The 18,414-nt window shown below is 47.2% G+C and overlaps 6 protein-coding genes across 6 annotated transcripts; 3 read left to right on the forward strand and 3 right to left on the reverse strand.

Moving 5' to 3' along the window:
• Positions 1 to 196: 196 nt before the first annotated feature.
• On the forward strand, positions 197 to 1,596 carry gliI (aminotransferase gliI; the record flags this gene model as incomplete). The annotated part of the gene is made up of 3 exons (XM_040894313.1): positions 197 to 376; positions 462 to 1,064; positions 1,132 to 1,596. The coding sequence occupies 3 exons, from the start codon at positions 197 to 199 to the stop codon at positions 1,594 to 1,596; spliced, it is 1,248 nt and encodes a 415-aa protein (XP_040748790.1).
• A 107-nt stretch (positions 1,597 to 1,703) lies between these two features.
• Positions 1,704 to 7,911, reverse strand: P175DRAFT_0496127 (uncharacterized protein; the record flags this gene model as incomplete). The annotated part of the gene is made up of 2 exons (XM_040896111.1): positions 1,704 to 7,159; positions 7,224 to 7,911. 2 exons carry the CDS (start codon positions 7,909 to 7,911, stop codon positions 1,704 to 1,706), a joined length of 6,144 nt encoding a protein of 2,047 aa, XP_040748791.1.
• Positions 7,912 to 8,335: 424 nt separating this feature from the next.
• Positions 8,336 to 9,373, reverse strand: gliT (thioredoxin reductase gliT; the record flags this gene model as incomplete). Its single annotated transcript, XM_040900254.1, has 2 exons — positions 8,336 to 8,897; positions 8,961 to 9,373. 2 exons carry the CDS (start codon positions 9,371 to 9,373, stop codon positions 8,336 to 8,338), a joined length of 975 nt encoding a protein of 324 aa, XP_040748792.1.
• Positions 9,374 to 9,400: 27 nt separating this feature from the next.
• On the reverse strand, positions 9,401 to 9,764 carry P175DRAFT_088429 (uncharacterized protein). Its single transcript, XM_040901123.1, has one exon. It carries the CDS (start codon positions 9,709 to 9,711, stop codon positions 9,490 to 9,492), a length of 222 nt encoding a protein of 73 aa, XP_040748793.1. The 5' UTR covers positions 9,712 to 9,764; the 3' UTR covers positions 9,401 to 9,489.
• Positions 9,765 to 9,917: 153 nt separating this feature from the next.
• Positions 9,918 to 11,050, forward strand: P175DRAFT_0445944 (uncharacterized protein; the record flags this gene model as incomplete). Its single annotated transcript, XM_040894316.1, has 4 exons — positions 9,918 to 10,125; positions 10,176 to 10,242; positions 10,353 to 10,832; positions 10,921 to 11,050. 4 exons carry the CDS (start codon positions 9,918 to 9,920, stop codon positions 11,048 to 11,050), a joined length of 885 nt encoding a protein of 294 aa, XP_040748794.1.
• A 4,385-nt stretch (positions 11,051 to 15,435) lies between these two features.
• P175DRAFT_0446011 (phosphatase PAP2 family protein) lies at positions 15,436 to 16,833 on the forward strand (the record flags this gene model as incomplete). The annotated part of the gene is made up of 2 exons (XM_040894320.1): positions 15,436 to 15,857; positions 15,936 to 16,833. The coding sequence occupies 2 exons, from the start codon at positions 15,436 to 15,438 to the stop codon at positions 16,831 to 16,833; spliced, it is 1,320 nt and encodes a 439-aa protein (XP_040748795.1).
• Positions 16,834 to 18,414: the final 1,581 nt, after the last annotated feature.

Below are 18,414 nucleotides of genomic sequence, written 5' to 3' on the forward strand. Positions count from 1 at the left end.
TGCACCCCCGGGGCTGGGATATGGATAGAAAGCCACTCGGCGATTAAAGAGAAAGACATCGATTTCATTCCTCGAGGCCTCGTCAGAGGTGGTGAACGGCTGTGATTCTCGCCACGTGTCGGACCATAAGCCATTTAAGGTCCACTACCGCCGTACAAGCGAGTCATTTCCATCATGCTTCCAGCACTTGGTGAAAATGCTCTCCAGTCGGTGTAAGCAGAGAAACACGACAATTATTCCAAGCCTTCTCAACCAACATGATGCTGTTCTCATGGGAAACGTCACGACTATTGATCTTAGTACAGCAGAAAACTGGCTAGTCAAGGGCATATTGCTCGACGGCCTAGAGCAAGCCGTGGGGGGATTATCGAAGGAGGTATGAAGGATTCCGATAATACGAACTACCTGACTAGTGAGACATACCGTATCCCTCTAACATATTTCACATCCTTCACTCGCAGGCACTTGCTTACTCGTCTGGCATTGGTGGATGTCCAAAAACCCGGCAGTGGATGGCTAACCTACTCAACTGCCGTTTCCACCCTGCAAAAACGGTAGATCCGTCGCACATTGTCCTTGCTGCCGGGGGAAGCTTTGCCCTCACTGCTCTTGTGGAGCAGATCTGTGATCCTGGAGATGGGATCCTGATTGCCACACCCTACTGGGCTGGGCTCGATATCTCGATTAGTGTGCATTACAATGCCACTATTATTCCCGTGCATGTGCCTCTCTCTGAATTCTTTCGTCCTGAAAGTGTCCAGTACTACGAGATGGCCATAGAGAATGCCTCTGTGCCCGTCAAAGCCGTGCTCCTCTGCAACCCACACAATCCACTAGGGCAATGCTATCCACGGGAGGCGCTCCAGGGAATGCTTGAGTTCTGTCAGAGAAGGAATTTGCATTATATCTCTGATGAAGTATATGCTCTATCTGCTCATTCACCAGTGCCAGTGACTTGTACTTCTTTCATATCAGCTCTCCAGCTGAGTACTTCAGAGATATGGGAACGAATCCATGTGATCTATAGCCTCAGCAAAGACTTTGGATGCAGTGGTATTCGAGTAGTAAGTTATTCTTCTACGCGGTCTTCCATCTGCGGGATGATTATTAACACAAATATACGAACCCAAGGGCGCACTGATAACACAAAACAACGATGCCATTCGCCTCAGCTGTGCTTTGAGCGTTCACAGCCAGGTCTCTTCTGTGTCGACTACTCTAGCAGCCCAGGCAATACTCTATCCAGAAATGGTACAGAAAATCTGCGGGCAAGGAGGGAAGCGACTGCAGGAAGCATATCAACTCATTTCGTCCTTTCTTGACGGACATGGCATTGATTATGTCCCAGTGGCGTATGGAATGTTTGTTTTTGCAAAACTAGGAATGGGTAATATGGTAGATGTTCAAGAGCGAAATCTGTTGTCTCATCTGAAGGCAGTGGGAGTTTCAGTATCAACAGGGACGAGCTATCATTTCAAGGAGCTTGGATGGTTTCGAATCTGCTACGGTGTGCCTCCCGGCCAGTTACGTGAAGGTCTCAGACGAATACAGCTCGGGCTGGAGAATTTTGCCAAAGACGAGAGCGAGCACAACTAGGCGAAACAATCAATGAGAAGGTTCAGAGAAGCTTAAGTATTCCATTGTATAACCTAGCGAAAGATTCTTGTTCATGCTGAAATCGAGTTCAAAAGTATCAACTCACCTCACCGCAGAAGAGGGTAAATGCTCTCCAGCTGCTGGCGAATGGTTCCAATTGTAGCCGTAGACACGAGATGCTCCATATACTCTAACTCGCAAATTGTGCCCCTCTCAGTCTCTGTAAATTCGATTAGAAGCGGAAATTTGGCGCCGCTGGCTCTTAGAGCCACATCTTCTGCGAGAATTCCCGGGAGCGAGAAGCTATTTGCAACAGAGTCATCTTTTCCGTTGTACACTATCATCACCTGGAACACCGTTCCTTCACCGGCCAGGCGACGGATAGCCTTGAAAGGAATCGAGTAGGCCAGTGCATCCCGAATAGAGTTCCGGACGATGCTTATGAGATCCATTGGCCTTGCCAATGCCATGTCAATGTTCCTGATGCGTACTGGCAATCGGTCCAGGAAAACGCCCAGTAGATCCTCAGTACCTGGCTCCATACGGTCGATGTAAGGGATTCCAACCACAAGATCCTTATTTCCCGTTGCTTTTGCCAGAGCCAATGCAGACAGTGTTACGTATAGCTCCATTGACCCTGACAATATCCTATCGGAGCCTAATATAAAGGAATCGGACGCCCCTATACTGTCATGCATATGCTTGCCCACGAGAGGAAATAAGGGAGCCGGAAGCCCCGACATATGGTCATTCCAGTAGGCAATATGGGGCTCTGGCGCGGATTCAATTTGACTGGCTTTCCACTTTGCCCATATTCTATAATCTGCTGCAACCTGGGAATTCCTGTTCTCAAACCCGGGTCCGATGCCTTCTTGAAGAGCCATCCGGTAGAGTTCCTGCACCTTGGAGAAGAAAATTTTGATTGCAACTTTATCCGTGATAGAGTGATGTTGGACGATGATGATACTGACCCCATCAGGATGTTGATCGGTCATGATCCTAGTTAGCGGACCCAGGAAAAGGTCAAACTCTTGATTCACAAAGTCAGTGATTGTGATCTTGGAGGTTTGAGCCTTTGATACTTTGCAATTTTTCTGAGACTGGCACCTTGAGACCCGGTTTTCCGTGATTTCGAAACAGACTTGGAAAATCTTCTCCCTGTTCAGAACTACTGCAATGGCCTTCTCCAATACCTCCACGTTCACATCTCCTGTTAAGCGCACCTTGTAGGCCACGTTAAACGCTTGAGGGGAGGAAGACGAGAGAGAAAGTTTCACAAACTCCTCCTCTAGGTGAGAAACTTCGGTATATGGAGGCTCTATAGACCTCCAGGCTGCGGTAAACGACATATTGCTAGCTGGTTTCTTATTTTGCATGGCCAGATACTCCTCGATTTCTGCACTCAACGTCAACAAGGTTGTATTCCGTATAAAGATGGTCAGTGGCAGCTTTTCGTTCAAGATTCCGCAGATCTTCTGCGCAACTTTTATCTGTGAAAGGGAATTCCCTCCAAGGACCAGGAAATCATCATCTGGTTCGATAACCATCTCATCTGGTAGGCCAATTGCCTCCCGCCATATTTTTGCTAGCGAAGATTGGAGTTTTGTCAATGATACTTGGCTCCTCTTTCCGGTAAGGACGGGGTAAGACTGCAGAGTCTTGCGATCCAGTTTCTGGTTAGGGGTAGTCGGTAGAGCAGGAAGAGCCACAATACTGGAAGGGCAAGCATAACTTGGTAATTTGGATTGAAGGGCTTCGTGGATAGCCTGGATGGGCACAGTTTCCGGCTCGACAAACGCGACGATATTGTTTCCACTCACGATAGCCGCTGCCCGACGGACTTCGGGGGTGACAACGCGGATGGCACTTTCAATTTCCTCCAGTTCAATACGAAAGCCCCTGACTTTGACTTGATTGTCAACCCGGCCCAGAAATCGAGGTTCCATATCTTCCGTCCACACCGCGCGATCCCCAGTGCGGTACATCCGTTGGCCCTGGACGAAAGGATCCGCTAGAAACCGGGTCTTCGAGAGCTCTCCCATTCCTGCGCCTAGATAACCAGTAGATACCTGGATACCGCTGAGGCAGATCTCCCCCGGAACTCCAATTGGGACCGGCCGACTATGGGAGTCAAGGAGATAAACCCCGACGCGAGGAATAGTGCGGCCTAGAGTAACTTCTCTTCCAGGTTGCAAAGGTTGAAATAAGCAGCCGATGGTGCATTCACAAGGACCGTAGGAATTATACACTGTGCGATTTCCAGACCAACGGTCGGCTAAAATCTGCGGCACTGCTTCTCCCGCGAAAAGAATTGTGTCTAGGTCTGGAAATTCATTCGGATCACACACGGACAAAAAGGACGGCGTTATCATGGTTGCATGTACCCGGGATAGGTGCGCGAACGGGTCTGTTGGATCGGCTAGAACTAAAGTTGCGCCGTGGCAGAGTGTGCCAAATATCTCTGCCATATTGACATCAAACCCAGGAGAGAACATTTGGGCATGACGTCTCCCCGGCCGAGCATCCATCCGGGCCGGTCCATACGACAAGTATGAAACGACAGACTGATGCTCAATGGCAACGCCTTTGGGGACTCCAGTAGAACCAGATGTAAAAATAATGTATGCAATATCTTTTGGTTTTGTCACCGTCTCGAGTCTGATGGACGACTGTTTGGTGCATGGCGTACTCAAGACCTCATGAAGGAGAAGGGTCTCTTCAGAGGCTGCTTCTGAAAATCGGCGATAGCAGTCTTCGTTGGGGAAAATACAAATCTTTGCCCCGGCAGACTTAGAGATCGATCGCATTCGTTCGATCGGCAGTTTGGTATCCAAGGGGACGTATAATGTCCCTGCCTTGATTGTTGCAAAGACTGATATCACCCACTCTAAACTCCGGTCACTTAAGATAGTGATAGGATCTCCAGGACGAACACAGTCTGCAATTGCTCTTGCGGCGTGATTTGCCCACAAGTCCAGTTCTCTGTAAGTGACTGACTGCGTTAATGACTCAATAGCTATCTCATCAGGCCATTGATCTACTCCTCTCTCGAAACAATCTTTAAGATTCGATGGCCCGATATAAGGGTTAAGAAGGGTAGGTGAATTGTGAGTCAAGCGGAGGAACTCTGCCGAATTCAACATTCTATCGCAGACCTCTGAGCTTTTCGTGCATTTTGGATCAAGTAAGGCGAGTAATATGTTTCGAAAGTGCTGCATCATCCGTTCGATCACGGGCCGAGTATACATCGTCTGGTCGAATAAGGCAGAGAGGCTGAGGTTTTCACCATCTCGCCGAATCAGAATAGTCAATCCAAACTCTGGCACATCTTGCCGACCACATTTCCACCCACTGCCACTAAATGACGGCAAATCATACTCTAGAAACAGCATGGTTTGAAAGATACCAGAATGGCTTCCTAGTTTGATCTTCTGCAACGACTCCGCAGCTGACCATTGGTGCACACCAACTTGAAGTACAGTATCTCCAATGTATGTCAAAAGATCTGCTTTAGAAGCAAGACCTGCCAAGCTCACTGGAAGCGGACAGGTGTTGAGGATTGGACCGACCATTTGGTCAATTCCGGGGAAATTCAAGTTTCGTCCGGAATAGACAGTGCCAAAGACCAACTGGTCATGGCCAGTGTAAGACTTCAGCAGAAGTGCCCAGGCAGCATAGATCATGACTGCAGATGTGACCCCTTCCATGTGGCATATTTGTTCCAGCTGTGGCAATGGAAGGTCGACGCTCACTCGAGTCTCGCCAAAGCGGCTCTCGCTGTTAGGGGTCACAGGCTTTGGGAGATTCAAGGAGCCCGCATCAGACACTGTTTTCATGGCCTCTTTCCAGAACTGATTTCCTTCGTTCTGGATATCATTGATATGACGTGGAATTTTCTGCGCTAATTGCCAGAATTGAGGAGGTTCTTGGAGTGCCTTTCCTTGAAGAATAGCTTGGACCTCTTCCATAATGAGTCCCATGGACCAGCCATCAACACGGCTATGGTGTACTAGCCAAAGCAATACCGCTTCAGTAGTGCTTGAGGAGGTCAACAAGCGAAAGGCATTTAGTGGGCGAAAAACGTCACTCTTCTCCTGCTTCTGGGTCAACTGTAACAATTCAGATGACTGAGACTCAATAGCGAGTGAGAAATCACAATCAGCAACACAGTGTTCTTCCCACTCTAAGGGGAAATCCCCTTCAACTCTTTGAACCCCGTTTAATGGGTCAAATACTGTTCGAAACATGCTATGCCTTCTCATGACCTCTTGCCACGCGTTTCTAATTCGCTCCTTGTAGCCCATATCCAGGCTCCAGGGAAAAGTGATGGACACCAGCATATAGCTCGCCGCAGAATGTTGTAGAGAGGATCTTATCATACCAGTCTGTGTCATCGTCATCGGGGCAATAATCCCTCGCTTCGAGCGAGCTGCGTTTTCGACTTCCAGTAATAATTCTGCGTCGGGTTTTTGCTGCTCGTTGATCCCCGACACCTGCTCCAGACGCTCAGAGAGAACCGCCAATGATACAGGTCCAAAAAGATCTTGAAAATGCATTGTAAATCCTTTGTGGCGCAAATTCGACATTAATTTAATTGCCCGAAGAGAATTACCTCCGAGCTCCCAGAAACTGCCGTGTGTCGAGACTAGGTTAATGTGTAGCCCCAGTGCATCCGCAACCGCATCCCTTAAGACAGATAAACGTTCTTGATTCTCGACTCCCGGGTCTGCTGCTACTCCAGTCTTTGCCATGAAGGAGTTTTGCAAACAGGCTAGATCAATCTTTCCATTTGATGTTTTGGGCAGTTCTTTGTGCGCCACGATGTGATCAGGAACGACGAACGAATCGTGGGACTGAGTTAGCTCGCGTCGCATTTCTGTCACATCGATCAGTTCTGGCATAATACACCCGATCAACTTGCCTTCCATCATGAATGCTACTGCTGCAGTCACTCCAGGATACCGAAGCAAAACAGGCACAACATCCATCTCAAGATTAATAAGGTATCCGCGGTTTTTGGCCTGGCTATCTCCTCGGCCACAGAATACAAGTCCCTCTGGAGATCTGCGAGCATGATCTCCGGTCCTGTATATTCTCTTCCCTTGCCATTCGATGAATCTTAGGGTGGTCAATTGTTCATTTTTGTAATATCCAGCAGCTAGACCAGGTCCACTGATGCAGATCTCCCCTTCGCTTGATTCCTCTAATTGATCGTTCAGGAGCAGTAATTGCGTTTGGGCCATCGGTTTGCCCAAAGTAATCGGCACTCCTGGTCGTAATTCCGCCATGCTTGTACAGATAGTGGTCTCTGTAGGACCATAGCAATTGAAGATGCGTCGTTCAGGGGTCCACCAACCCTGCACGAGTCCAGGGCTAGGAGATTCCCCTCCCAGGAAGATAGATTTAATATTCTTATAACTTTCAGGGTCCTTGATTGTAGCCAGGAGAGATGGTGTGGCGGGAAGAATACTACAGGTTTCCACATCCTGCAGCAGTCTCTCGGGGGCGGAGAGAATGAGATGTCCTCCGTGGCAAAGGGTGCTGAAAAAGACTCCCCACGCGGCTGTTATTATCTCGAGTTTAGCAAAAAAGAAAATTACCGATTCCGTTGCGCAGTATTCACTCACCATCGAATGCAAGAGAGAACAGTAGTAGTACTTTATCACCACAGCCAACTCCTAAATTAAACGGCATGCCCTTGTCCGTACCCTGCTGGACATAGTTTTTCACGCAGCGACGGGGAATTACAACTCCTTTAGGTGTCCCTGTGGTGCCAGAGGTGAAAATCATGTATACAGGTTCGTCCTTACTGCGATCAACGTCAATCAACCCGGTAAGTGAACCCTCGTCTAGCTCACTTCCCGAACCCTCGAGAGCTGCTCGTATATCTTCTGCCGAGATCTCCTGAATATTACCTGTTTTAAGGGAGGTGTTTCGGGCAGTCACTACCAACTCCGGTTCGATTGCTTGCAACACTGCATCAACCCTACTCTGACTCCAGGCTTCCGCGTCCATAGGTACATAGCATACCCCCAGTCGTAGTAAGGCGAGAACAGACGCCACAGTCTCAAGACATCTAGAAACAAATATCGGGATTGTATCGCCAGCCTTGATGCCACGCGCAACGAAAAGTCCAGCCAGTCGCCTAGTAGCTGCGGCAAGCTCTTGGTAGGATACTGACTTCTCACCTTGTGAGACAGCCAGCGAGCGATGCGGTAGGTTTGCGTTTCTTTCGATTAAACCCCATATCGATTGATCGCCACGCTCTTGTGTGGAGCAGGGATCACGTCCGTGTGAGTTGGTAGCTGAGGCCATGGTGTTGTGGTCGAGCGACTATCGCGATGAGTGAAGGGATGATGATACTAGGGTGGATTTGCTCGAGACCCATTGAACCAGGCCTCTGGTTCTTAAGTCTAGGGAATCTGATATCCTCTCATACCAAGGGACTAAGATAGCAAAACGGCGATTAAATATCGGTGGATATATATTCGGGATGTTCCAGTGGAGATTGTTGGGCCAGAATGAGAAGTCTCTCCCGTTCCATTGATAGCAACTAATAGTCGACTCTCTAGCAGGGCGTAGATCGAACAAACTAGCATGAATATTCACTCAACATCAGATCTTGATAACTAAATTGAACCCAACTTTAGAAAGCACAGTACTCTCCTCGGAATCAAAATTCACCTCCGAGAATAATCATTCTTATTACACGAAATGGTGTCGCTTAACTAGACAACTCTCAACCAAACAACGGTTTCTGTCCCAGAGCCTCCGCCATAATCTGAGAAGCAACACCCATGCCAGCTAAAGAACCTGAGAAAATCGCATGTGGCACATTCTTCATCATCCCGCAATTATCCCCCGCCGCAAAAACTCCCTTAATGTTTGTTTCATAGAAAGGAGGGCCGGCTTTTATATCACCACTAGGAGCCAGTGCCAGTCCCATTTGTTCTGCGAATGGTCCTCGAACCTTGGTCCCTGGGGTGTGGGCGAGGAATGCCTCAACTGTACTGCTCCCATCTTCAAACTCGATAGATACTCCAGCCCGGTCAGAATATTTCGAGATGCACTTGATTTTCCGTGTATCAATCTTCATTGCTGTCGCTGTTCCAAACCCGGCCTCGATATCCCTTCCTACTTCCTCTGAACCATTTGTGTAGAATGTGACGCTATCGCTCAGAGCTGATACTTGTCGAGCGACGTGAAGGGCGACGGGTGCCTTTGAGAGTCCACCAATCGCGAGAACACCAGCAGAGGGTCCACCTCTTTCTTCATAACCTTTGCAGAACAAACAGTGGAAGCTAGTGAACGTTAATACCACTCTAGAGAGTTTATTGATGATAGAGATTGGAAGAGTAACATACATTCCCTTTCCCCAACATTCACCATAGCCGTCAATATCGGGGTAGATATCCTCTACGCCATTCGCCAGCACCAACTTTTTACCTTTCCACGTCTTTCCGGTCTTGTCTGTAAGGCTAAAACTATTTGTGCTGGCGTCCTTTTCAACACTTGAAACCACTGCTTTTTCCAAGGAGATATGGCCGTAGTTAGAAAGAATATTCTGTCTTGCAGCAGCCCTAAATTCGGATGGATGGACATGGTCGAAACCGGGAATCAGGTGCATATAATCTGCCGCATCATTTCGGTATGTTCCTGCGTCGAAAACAATCGAAGTCTGTTGTTGACGAGCCAAGGTGAGTGCAGCTGTGAGTCCAGCCGGACCCGCACCAACAATAAGGGCATCTACTGAGTGCGGTTTGGACCTTGCAGCCATGGTTGCTTCTGTGAAGAAGGTTGAAACTTTGGCAAAGGTTTTCTGGATTTCGAGAATTTCCCAGATAAGTTTGCAGCTGTAACTGCGAGAGAAACAATAGCTCAGGACTGGAGAAGCTAGAGGGGCAACAACCCTGGAAAGTGCTTCTCTTTATTCACCGAGATATTGGCCGTCGGCGAGTAAGCTATCCCACAACTGCCAGGGTAGTTTATGCGCCTTTTCTGAGCAACAAAGAAAGCAATTCGTATCAATTTCATTAAGCCCCCTGCTCCGAGCCAATACCCGGTATGCCTCTTTGTCCTTAACATCGACATGAGTACCTTGGCAACGCCACACATCCTTCTCCACAGTGAGACTCTCGTAGTATTACATCTATATTCTTATCCTCGGCGACTAGTAGTTTCCAAGGCCCATGATCATGATCGCTCATCGGCGCCTTTGGTTGGATATGATAAAGATGTACTTTCTACAATTCATTATTCAGTCTCTCAATCCTTTCCCTGCCAACATTAGGTAGCAATACGCAGTGACAATCCTTAGAACCATGGCAACTCCCGAGCTCCAAGTCCCTGTCTCTGAGAAGATAGTCCAAGATGTTGACCAAAGGTACTTCCTACCACGGAATGTGGAAGAAGCAGAGCGCATGAGAAACCAGCATGAATGGGTAAAGGCATGCGCTGGCGGGCTCGTTCTGGCTCCTATTGACTTGAATCGCCGCGGCCTCCGTGTGCTCGATGCTGCGACTGCAGATGGTAAGTCGTCAGGTTCTAGACTAGGGTACATAAAACTAACGAGGATCAAGGATACTGGATGCAAGACGCGAAATCTGTCTTTCCATTGGATACAGACTTCCTTGGATTCGACAGCGCGTAAGTTAGCTTAACCCGCAATAAAAATAACAATTCTTATGTCTTTTCCCACTCAGTCACATAACTAACTATTCATCATGACTATAACATTACTACTACAGTCCAGAAAGCTATCCCCCTCTCCCAAGCACAAACCCTACCACCCCAGCAACGCCACTAACAATCACCAAACAAAACCTCATCGAAGACTTCCCCTCGTCATGGACCAACACTTTTGACTTCGTCCACCAACGCTTTGTCATTCCCCTATTTAAGGACGTTGAAGTGCCTCGCGTCCTGCACAACCTTACCAGCTGCCTTAAACCGGACGGATGGATCCAGCTCGTGGAAATGGACTTCACCACATTCGTCTCGCAGCCACAAGACCAGTGCAATTCATTCCGGATGATCCATGAATTAACGTCGAAGGTGGTTTCTGATCCGCTGGCCGCGACAAAGCTTGCGGATCGGTTAAGAGAGGAAGGCCTTGTGAATGTTGGGTTTCGGGCCGTTGACATGGTTGCAGGGGCTGCTCATGAGGATCCCGTAGTTGGGGAGAGGGGAGTGAGAAATATGTTATCGATCTTGGAGTTTTTTAGGTCTGTGACTAGGTAAGTGGTTCTATTATTCCTACCCTGCTCTGTTCTATTAAGTACTGTAAAGCTAACCAACGGTTATCTATTGATTGGCATTATATAGCCCCGATATGTTTGGGATGTCTGCCGATGAATGGGACCAGTTACCGAAGAATTTTGCTCAGGATATGAGAGATTATCGGACCGCTCTACGGGTTTACTTTGTTTGGGGTCAAAAGCCTAGTTCTTCATAAATCTCGGGCCGAATTGTATAGGGTTTTTTGGTTCACTCGGAAATTTACAATGCCCAAAATTATCCAATAAAGAGTTAAGTAGTCTCATCCAATTATGGTGAAGTCATAAAACCGTCCCTTCTTTTACTTGGGTTGAAAAGATGGCTGTCACTGGACGCGTGCCTCATATTAAATCTCCCTTCTTTTTTCCAGAGTGAATTAGGTAGCTCATTTCAATAAATCAACCGTCCCTACTCTGTGCGGAAATGGCTGATTCATACTTATTGATAACCCCATTCAAGAGATCGGATACGCTCCTTGACCAACTCTGCATCAACAATAGTTTGCTCTGACTTGATTCTGACGCGTCTGGAACTCTTTATAAAGCCCATCACCCCACGCATTACTAGAGAGCTTAAGCAAAGCATCTCTTGCAGGAGTTTCTATAAAAGCAGATTAAGTATCCTCTCTGACTTGAACATTGTATGCAAATGTGCAATTTTCTTGTGGCTCATGACCATATTCTGTGAATGCTTGTCAAGATGTCAAATGGATTGTTGTACATATTGGCTAAGCCTAATGAAAGCGGCGACTGCAGAGGATTCATTCAAACACCACACTTGTGACAAGCATACAGAGTTACTCCTGCTATAAAGTACTCCATAATCAACTATTACTACTTCCACTGCTTATAAAACCACGAAAAGGAGTAGTTAATTAACAATTGCAGCACCTTCAGTAAATAGATCTAAGACAAGTATCCGTACGGAAACCAAATACCATACACCCAATGAACAATACGACTCAAGCCGCCCGGGATGGGGCTATGTAGCAGAAGGCAGCCGCATTCCGCGCAGCGATACTCAAATTTAAGATGAGCTACACGAGGCACTTTTCCTCCGTACTGCTAAATTTATCGCGGATGGGGCTTAGGACTGGCCTTGGGATGCTGAAGTTTGGTATAGGACAGAAATCAGGGGCAGGTACCGTGTATTTTACTAGGGCTCCATAAAGGGCGGTGCTTGCAAGGATGTCAGACGCTGGTGCACAACTGAGCCTCGTTAGGTGGACATACTTTACTCTGTAGGCAAACTAATCATTTTAACAATTTTAATTAGCCAGGGGCAATTAAATGAGTCTTCCTCGTCTCCTCCGTCTCCTACTAGGGTGAGAGACCTTACTGTCGTTGCGACCGCTGGCTGGTCGTATCCGTTTCAGCGAGGGTTGAGACTTGAGAGAATGTGCAGATGTCAGCACTGTTCGAGATTGGGCTGGAACTTTGGAAGCCTGTATGACCGGAATGTACGCAAGTTCTGCTTAATTAAGGGGCTACATTCCTTTCGTGTGGTGTTGCCATTATGCTGAATGTTCAATGATTCTTCTGCCAAGTTTCTGAAAGTGATAATAATGTGATGTTGGTCGTGCACGCTACATTCTTGGTAATTTCCGCTTGGGCTTGATCGAGTTTTGCTTGCGGGTGGCGCTCGTTAGGGTTGAATTTACTTCCATGAGAGAGAAGTGAGGTTGTTGCCTTGACTGGTCTCTAAAACAAAGCCTCGGCGATAATCTGCCCCGAGAAATCTGCATAATATCGGCCTAGGATATTGCGTTTAAGGTCAAATATGGTACCGATGGGATCAGACGAGATCAGACAACTGATCTCGTATGCGGGATGATCTCATCGCTCGTTCTTGGGCCCGGTTAAGCGGTTTGTTATTCGACGACGGCACGAGTAAAGCGTTCAGCTGATAACCAGTCTCATGCAGCCCATCTTGCCAGAGAATAATGAGCGAAAGTTGTCTGAAGCTGAATTTAAAGTGTGATCTTCCAGTTGGAGAGAAAAGAGGCTCATGTGAGGATTTTCAGACTTGGCGGTTGGTGGTGGTTTGATTTGATCCGGGGAGAATTCTTGTGGCCCAAGCTCTCCTGTTGTTATTCCATTTAGGTTGAATAACTTTCAGGTTGGTGAGACGAATACGAGTACGGATACTCTTTCTATCAAATAATACCCAGCCGATACCAAGTAATTTGGGAAGCGAGGAGGCTGTGGTTTGGGCTCATCCTTTAATCAAACTGTCAACTTAGTTGCCTATCACCCGTACGGAGTAGCTTCTGCTGAAACATATTAATTCCCTGAGCATGTATGAACCTGTACAAGTCATTCAGGAATATCAATTCAGTACGGAGTAGATACATGAGGATCGGTGCGGCTTGCCGTAATCTCTACGGAGTAGGTACTCCTAATTTGCCTGGAGTACTCCGTATGTCATGTACCGTGTTGGGTATGATCTTGTCTGCGGTAATTTTATCGATACCCTTCCCTTGTTGGGGGGCAGTCCTGACTCCTGCGTACCAATAGTATAAAATAGTGTAAAATAGTGTAAATAATAGTGTATAAACATCGTTCAACAGTTCAACTTGCCAAGTACTCCAGAAGTCTTCATTGTAAACCATTGACGAAATATGGGGTGCAGCCTCCAACTCGTTCACTCGGATGTTTTCTGTGGGTAAAGGGTCATGCATCTTTTATCTGGCCGTTGGGGGACGGGGCGAGGAGGAAGTTGGACAGCGCACATGCCGGAAGATTAGTTTTGGTTTGGCCTTTGGTTCGGTGTCAGACCATCTGGTGAAGGACTAAGCTATGTATTGGAACGAATAGGATGGCAGAGGAAGCGCTATAGTATTCGACAATAATGGGATGGCGGGATGAGGGTTTTCTCAGTCCGGATGACGCCGGAATTATCAACTCTTGGAGAAAATTGAAGGAGGTGATATCTTTGAGGATTGTGCAGCTTCTGCACAGCTTTCCTGTGCATTATGTGGGTTTGGGTCAGTGTACTGGACTCTTGGTCTGCACTCTTGAACCGTCGAGGTAGCTTACAGAATTATGCGATGGGGTATTTATCAATTTTCCAGCAAATTAAATGTCGTAGTCCTCTATGATGCGACTACTCCATACTCCGTAATGTAGGTGATAATGATGAGATCCAGCCCAACATCCTCTTTTTGGACATCAGGGACAGCGGATCGGATCTTGGCCTCTAGTTACAGTCTGTGATTGCTGACTGTACCACCTTTATAGGTCAAGCGAAATTTTGTTGTGGAGATCCACGGCTTCCAGTTGGGCTACTGGCAAATTAGTAGTACGGAGTGCTCCGCCTAGTATCCAGGGGAACTGGATTCTGAAAATATGAATATGAAGCTGGGCCATGGACAGAGGAACAAAGATCTTTGAAATTTTGAACTTTTACGATCACAGCGCTTGTCATTTCCGTCACCACCAAAGTTCCGCTCTCTCCGCAATAACACTTCAGATATGGGCGCTTACACTTTGACTTGATTAAATATAATGTATAAGTTCTTTCAGTCTAATGAGTTAGGTACTTCCTATCATAAATATCTAATCGGAGTACGGAGTAATAATGAAAGAAATCTTAAGTCCATAGTTTGGTCATAATCAAAAAAAAAAAAAATTCTTTCTTTCTTTTTTTTAAAGGGTCCACTCAGGATCCTCAAAGGTTTTGGTTCGTTCAGGCTGCCAGGCACCTTTCGGAACTGGTATGCTGACACGCCGAGGTCTTACGGACTAACCACATCCGGATTAGTCTTTACTCTAAAGGGTATAGTCCCCCTAATTAAGGACTCCATAATGACGACACGATAATCAGAACAACGGTAATACCAATACACAATACCGTCAACCTCGTGTAATGGTACCGTACCCGTACCCGTCGCCGTCCGTCGCCCCATCGCTCCTCACGCTGGGCCTGGCGCTTCGCTGCTCGGCACCTGCAAAAATCCTCAATCTCATCTTTTATGGTCCCGCCGTCCACTCTTCTTCTCTTCTTTCTCCCTAACTTTTCTTTTTCCCTTTTCTCTCCCCTCTCTCTCTCCTCTATCCTCTTGTCTTCCTTACCTTGTAGCCTCATCTCCGACTCCGTGGCCCTCTGCATCCCTCGCGACCTCCGGGTTTCTCTTTCAATCTTGCTCGCCCTTGCTCTCCGCCGCCTTGCGTCAGAGAAACCCCCTACAACGTGACGGCTCAGAACAACCTCGTTTGGCCACTGGAGACCGGAGCCTCTGCTACTAATTTCATCGCTACCGTTCCAATTTTAATTTCTCCGCTTAACGAGGCGCCTGTCTGTCAACAATCAAGACGTTGGTGCTCAGTCCCTAGCGAGATCGTCACGTTGACGCCGAGTGACCCCTTTCCGTCATCTCCGGGTAGCGACTTACATACTGTCCACCCCCCCCCCCCATCTTCTCCGGATTCCCTGCGATATTCTGGAAACTCTTCGTTCACAGCCGGAAAAAGAAAAAGAGAGAGAGAGAGAATACAAAAAAATCAAAAGGGAAAGAACCGGAGATAATAATACACAGCCCCGCCTTCGGAGCTTGCTGCAGACATGAATACTACCCTTCCTACGTGGAAGGATCGCACACAGAACCAGTTTGGCAAGCTTCAAATCCAGGTTCCATGGCGTTCTATCCAGCTCCTGGTTCCGCATCGCATGCGACGCAAGATCAGGTCCAAGTTGCGCAGCAGAGTGTCTCCTACCTCCTCAATATCGACCCTCCAAACATCGTTATCGCCAGGCGACACCCTGAGGTCGCTACAAAGTCATCGCTGGACCATCTATGATTTTCAGTATTTGCTACTGTTGATTGTGGGGATTTTCTCTCTCAGCGTCATTGAATCACCCGGGCCTTTGGCCAAAACTGCCATCTTCACTCTGCTTATCTTCTCGCTCTTGGTTCCTATGACCCGCCAGTTCTTTCTGCCGTTTCTGCCAATTGCCGCATGGCTAATCTTTTTCTACGCCTGCCAGTAAGTCGCTTGGTCCATCTTCGGATGGCTATTTACAAAGTACCTTATTCTATTTTTTGGGTTGCTGACCAGACATAGATTCATCCCCAGTGACTGGCGCCCCGCAATCTGGGTCCGCGTACTTCCGGCATTGGAGAACATCCTCTACGGCGCTAATATCAGCAATATTCTATCTGCTCACCAGAATGTTGTGCTTGACGTGCTGGCCTGGCTACCTTACGGAATCTGCCATTACGGTGCTCCGTTTGTGTGCTCCCTAATCATGTTCGTCTTTGGACCCCCCGGCACTGTCCCCCTATTCGCACGGACCTTTGGCTATATCAGCATGGCTGCAGTTACTATTCAGCTGGTATTCCCTTGCTCGCCTCCATGGTATGAGAATCGCTATGGTCTCGCCCCCGCCGATTACTCCATTCAAGGTGACCCTGCTGGTCTTGCTCGTATCGACAAGTTATTTGGCATCGACTTATACACTTCCGGCTTCAAACAATCCCCAGTTGTGTTTGGCGCGTTCCCATCGCTGCATGCTGCCGACTCAACTCTGGCGGCCCTCTTCATGAGCCACGTCTTCCCCCGCATGAAGCCTGTTTTTGTCACCTACACCTTGTGGATGTGGTGGGCAACCATGTACCTTTCACATCACTATGCGGTGGATCTGGTTGGTGGTGGTCTGCTCGCGACTGTTGCCTTTTACTTTGCCAAGACTCGATTCCTCCCTCGCATGCAAAGCGACAAGATGTTCCGCTGGGACTACGACTACGTGGAATTTGGCGACTCTGCCCCTGGATATGGATACGATTTGGCTACCTATGATGGGGACTTCAATCTCGACAGCGATGAATGGACCGTTGGTTCCTCATCATCCGTCTCCTCTGGATCTCTGAGCCCGGTTGATGACCATTACTCGTGGGAGACTGAAGGTTTGACGTCTCCCAACGTCGATGTTGAGTCAGGGAGACATGGGTTCAGTCCCTAATTTTGCCCTGACCAACTCTGATCTGCATATAGCGAACCCACTTTTCTTCACTGCATCTATTTTACGAGACGGCGTTATAATTTAACGACATTCTGGTTTTTTTTTTTTTTTTTTTTGCATCGAGCAGATTTCGACACATACATTTTTAATACTTATCCTTTCAGCAGTCTTGGCCTAATGGTTTTCAGCCTTAATGTCTTCAGACTGAATTCGCCTGGATACTGATTTTTTTGACGCTCTGCTTTTAACTTGACATTGTACATGCATAAATTATCGCGAACCCGGTTGGGCTCTATTGTGGCTTGGGTTATTACTCATTACCACATCGTTGCTCCGTCTTAATACTAATACCGAAGTGCTTAATGGGACCCAATGGGACTAGACATTACCTCGGTGTTTGGTTCATGAAAGACTTTCCGACGCCCCTTGTTGGTGGCACTCGCTTGTACACAATTCGTGTGGGCCTTTTTTTTTTCACACGTACCTTCTCGAAACCTACTTCAGACGTTCGTTATTTTTTTTCCTGGTCGAACCCATCCTTTTTTTTCCTTCGTTTCGACCAGCCACATACTATTTTTACGTTCGTGTCAATCGCTCAACCTTGCTGGCGCTCAGGATTGGAAGCATTACATTGGGGGGGAAATTAAAGGGCGCCTTTTCATTGCACCTCACTCGCTGTGCATAGATGGTTTTTTTTTTTGTTTGTTTTACGAACTTTGCATTGGCATATAGAAAGAGGGAATCGGATGTACCTTTTTTCTTGCGCGCAGGTTTTCACAATCGCTCATCCTGAAACATATTGCTCAGACCTAGGTACTTGTGGTGGAGGTTTGGCGAAGATGTTATTTTTACAGGAGCATCTTAACTACGCCTTCCCCGTGCTGGAGCCCTACTGGCCAGCCATTCTCTTTGCTGTTGAGGCACCGGATATGTCTTCTCTCACCATCCCACCTAGATTTTTAATACGCTTCCTGATTCGTCTTTTTCGATTGAATCATGACAGGAAATGCTATCATGGCGGAGAACCCAGTTGTATCTTTATGTAAATATATATCTTACGAATGTGTTATATTATTATTACGCTCTATTTCTAAGCAACTACGATAACTGTCTAAGGAACTTTGCGATAATGTACCCGATGTCGATATCTTCGTCTTGGTACCGATCAGGTAGAGTCTCGGCCAACTACCTTTCGAAATTTACAAATGCGAATAGAGAATAGCACATATAAGTTCTAATTTCCTTGATCTTCACAAATATAGTTCATATTTGTACTAGGAATGGCTTCCCAGAAACAGGCCGCTCCTTGAATGACGAGCTAAGAATCTATTTGTATCATAGAAGGCAAAGTCATCTTGGCTCCTTCGATCTTAGATTGACATCTGGGGTACTTCTGTCGTTTTATCTCATGGTTCCCTCTAGTTGCACCGCAAGTTGAATAATAATAATACAACCTCCTCTCTCGCTGATTCAGTTGTAGTGCTATGCTACGTTACTAACATTAATGCAAGAGTCCTTAGTGACTCCTGTAAGGGACCTCCATCTAACACCACTAAACTTCCCCACTACTGTAACGTTCTG

The sequence above is a fragment of the Aspergillus ochraceoroseus genome (genome assembly GCF_002846915.1).
Source record: "Aspergillus ochraceoroseus IBT 24754 chromosome Unknown P175scaffold_10, whole genome shotgun sequence".
Taxonomy (NCBI): Eukaryota; Fungi; Ascomycota; class Eurotiomycetes; order Eurotiales; family Aspergillaceae; genus Aspergillus; species Aspergillus ochraceoroseus.

What these genes read in the sequence shown, in the direction of transcription:
- P175DRAFT_088429 (XM_040901123.1), bottom strand. Translation starts at nt 9,711, where the DNA reads ATGTGTGGCGTTGCCAAGGTACTCATGTCGATGTTAAGGACAAAGAGG.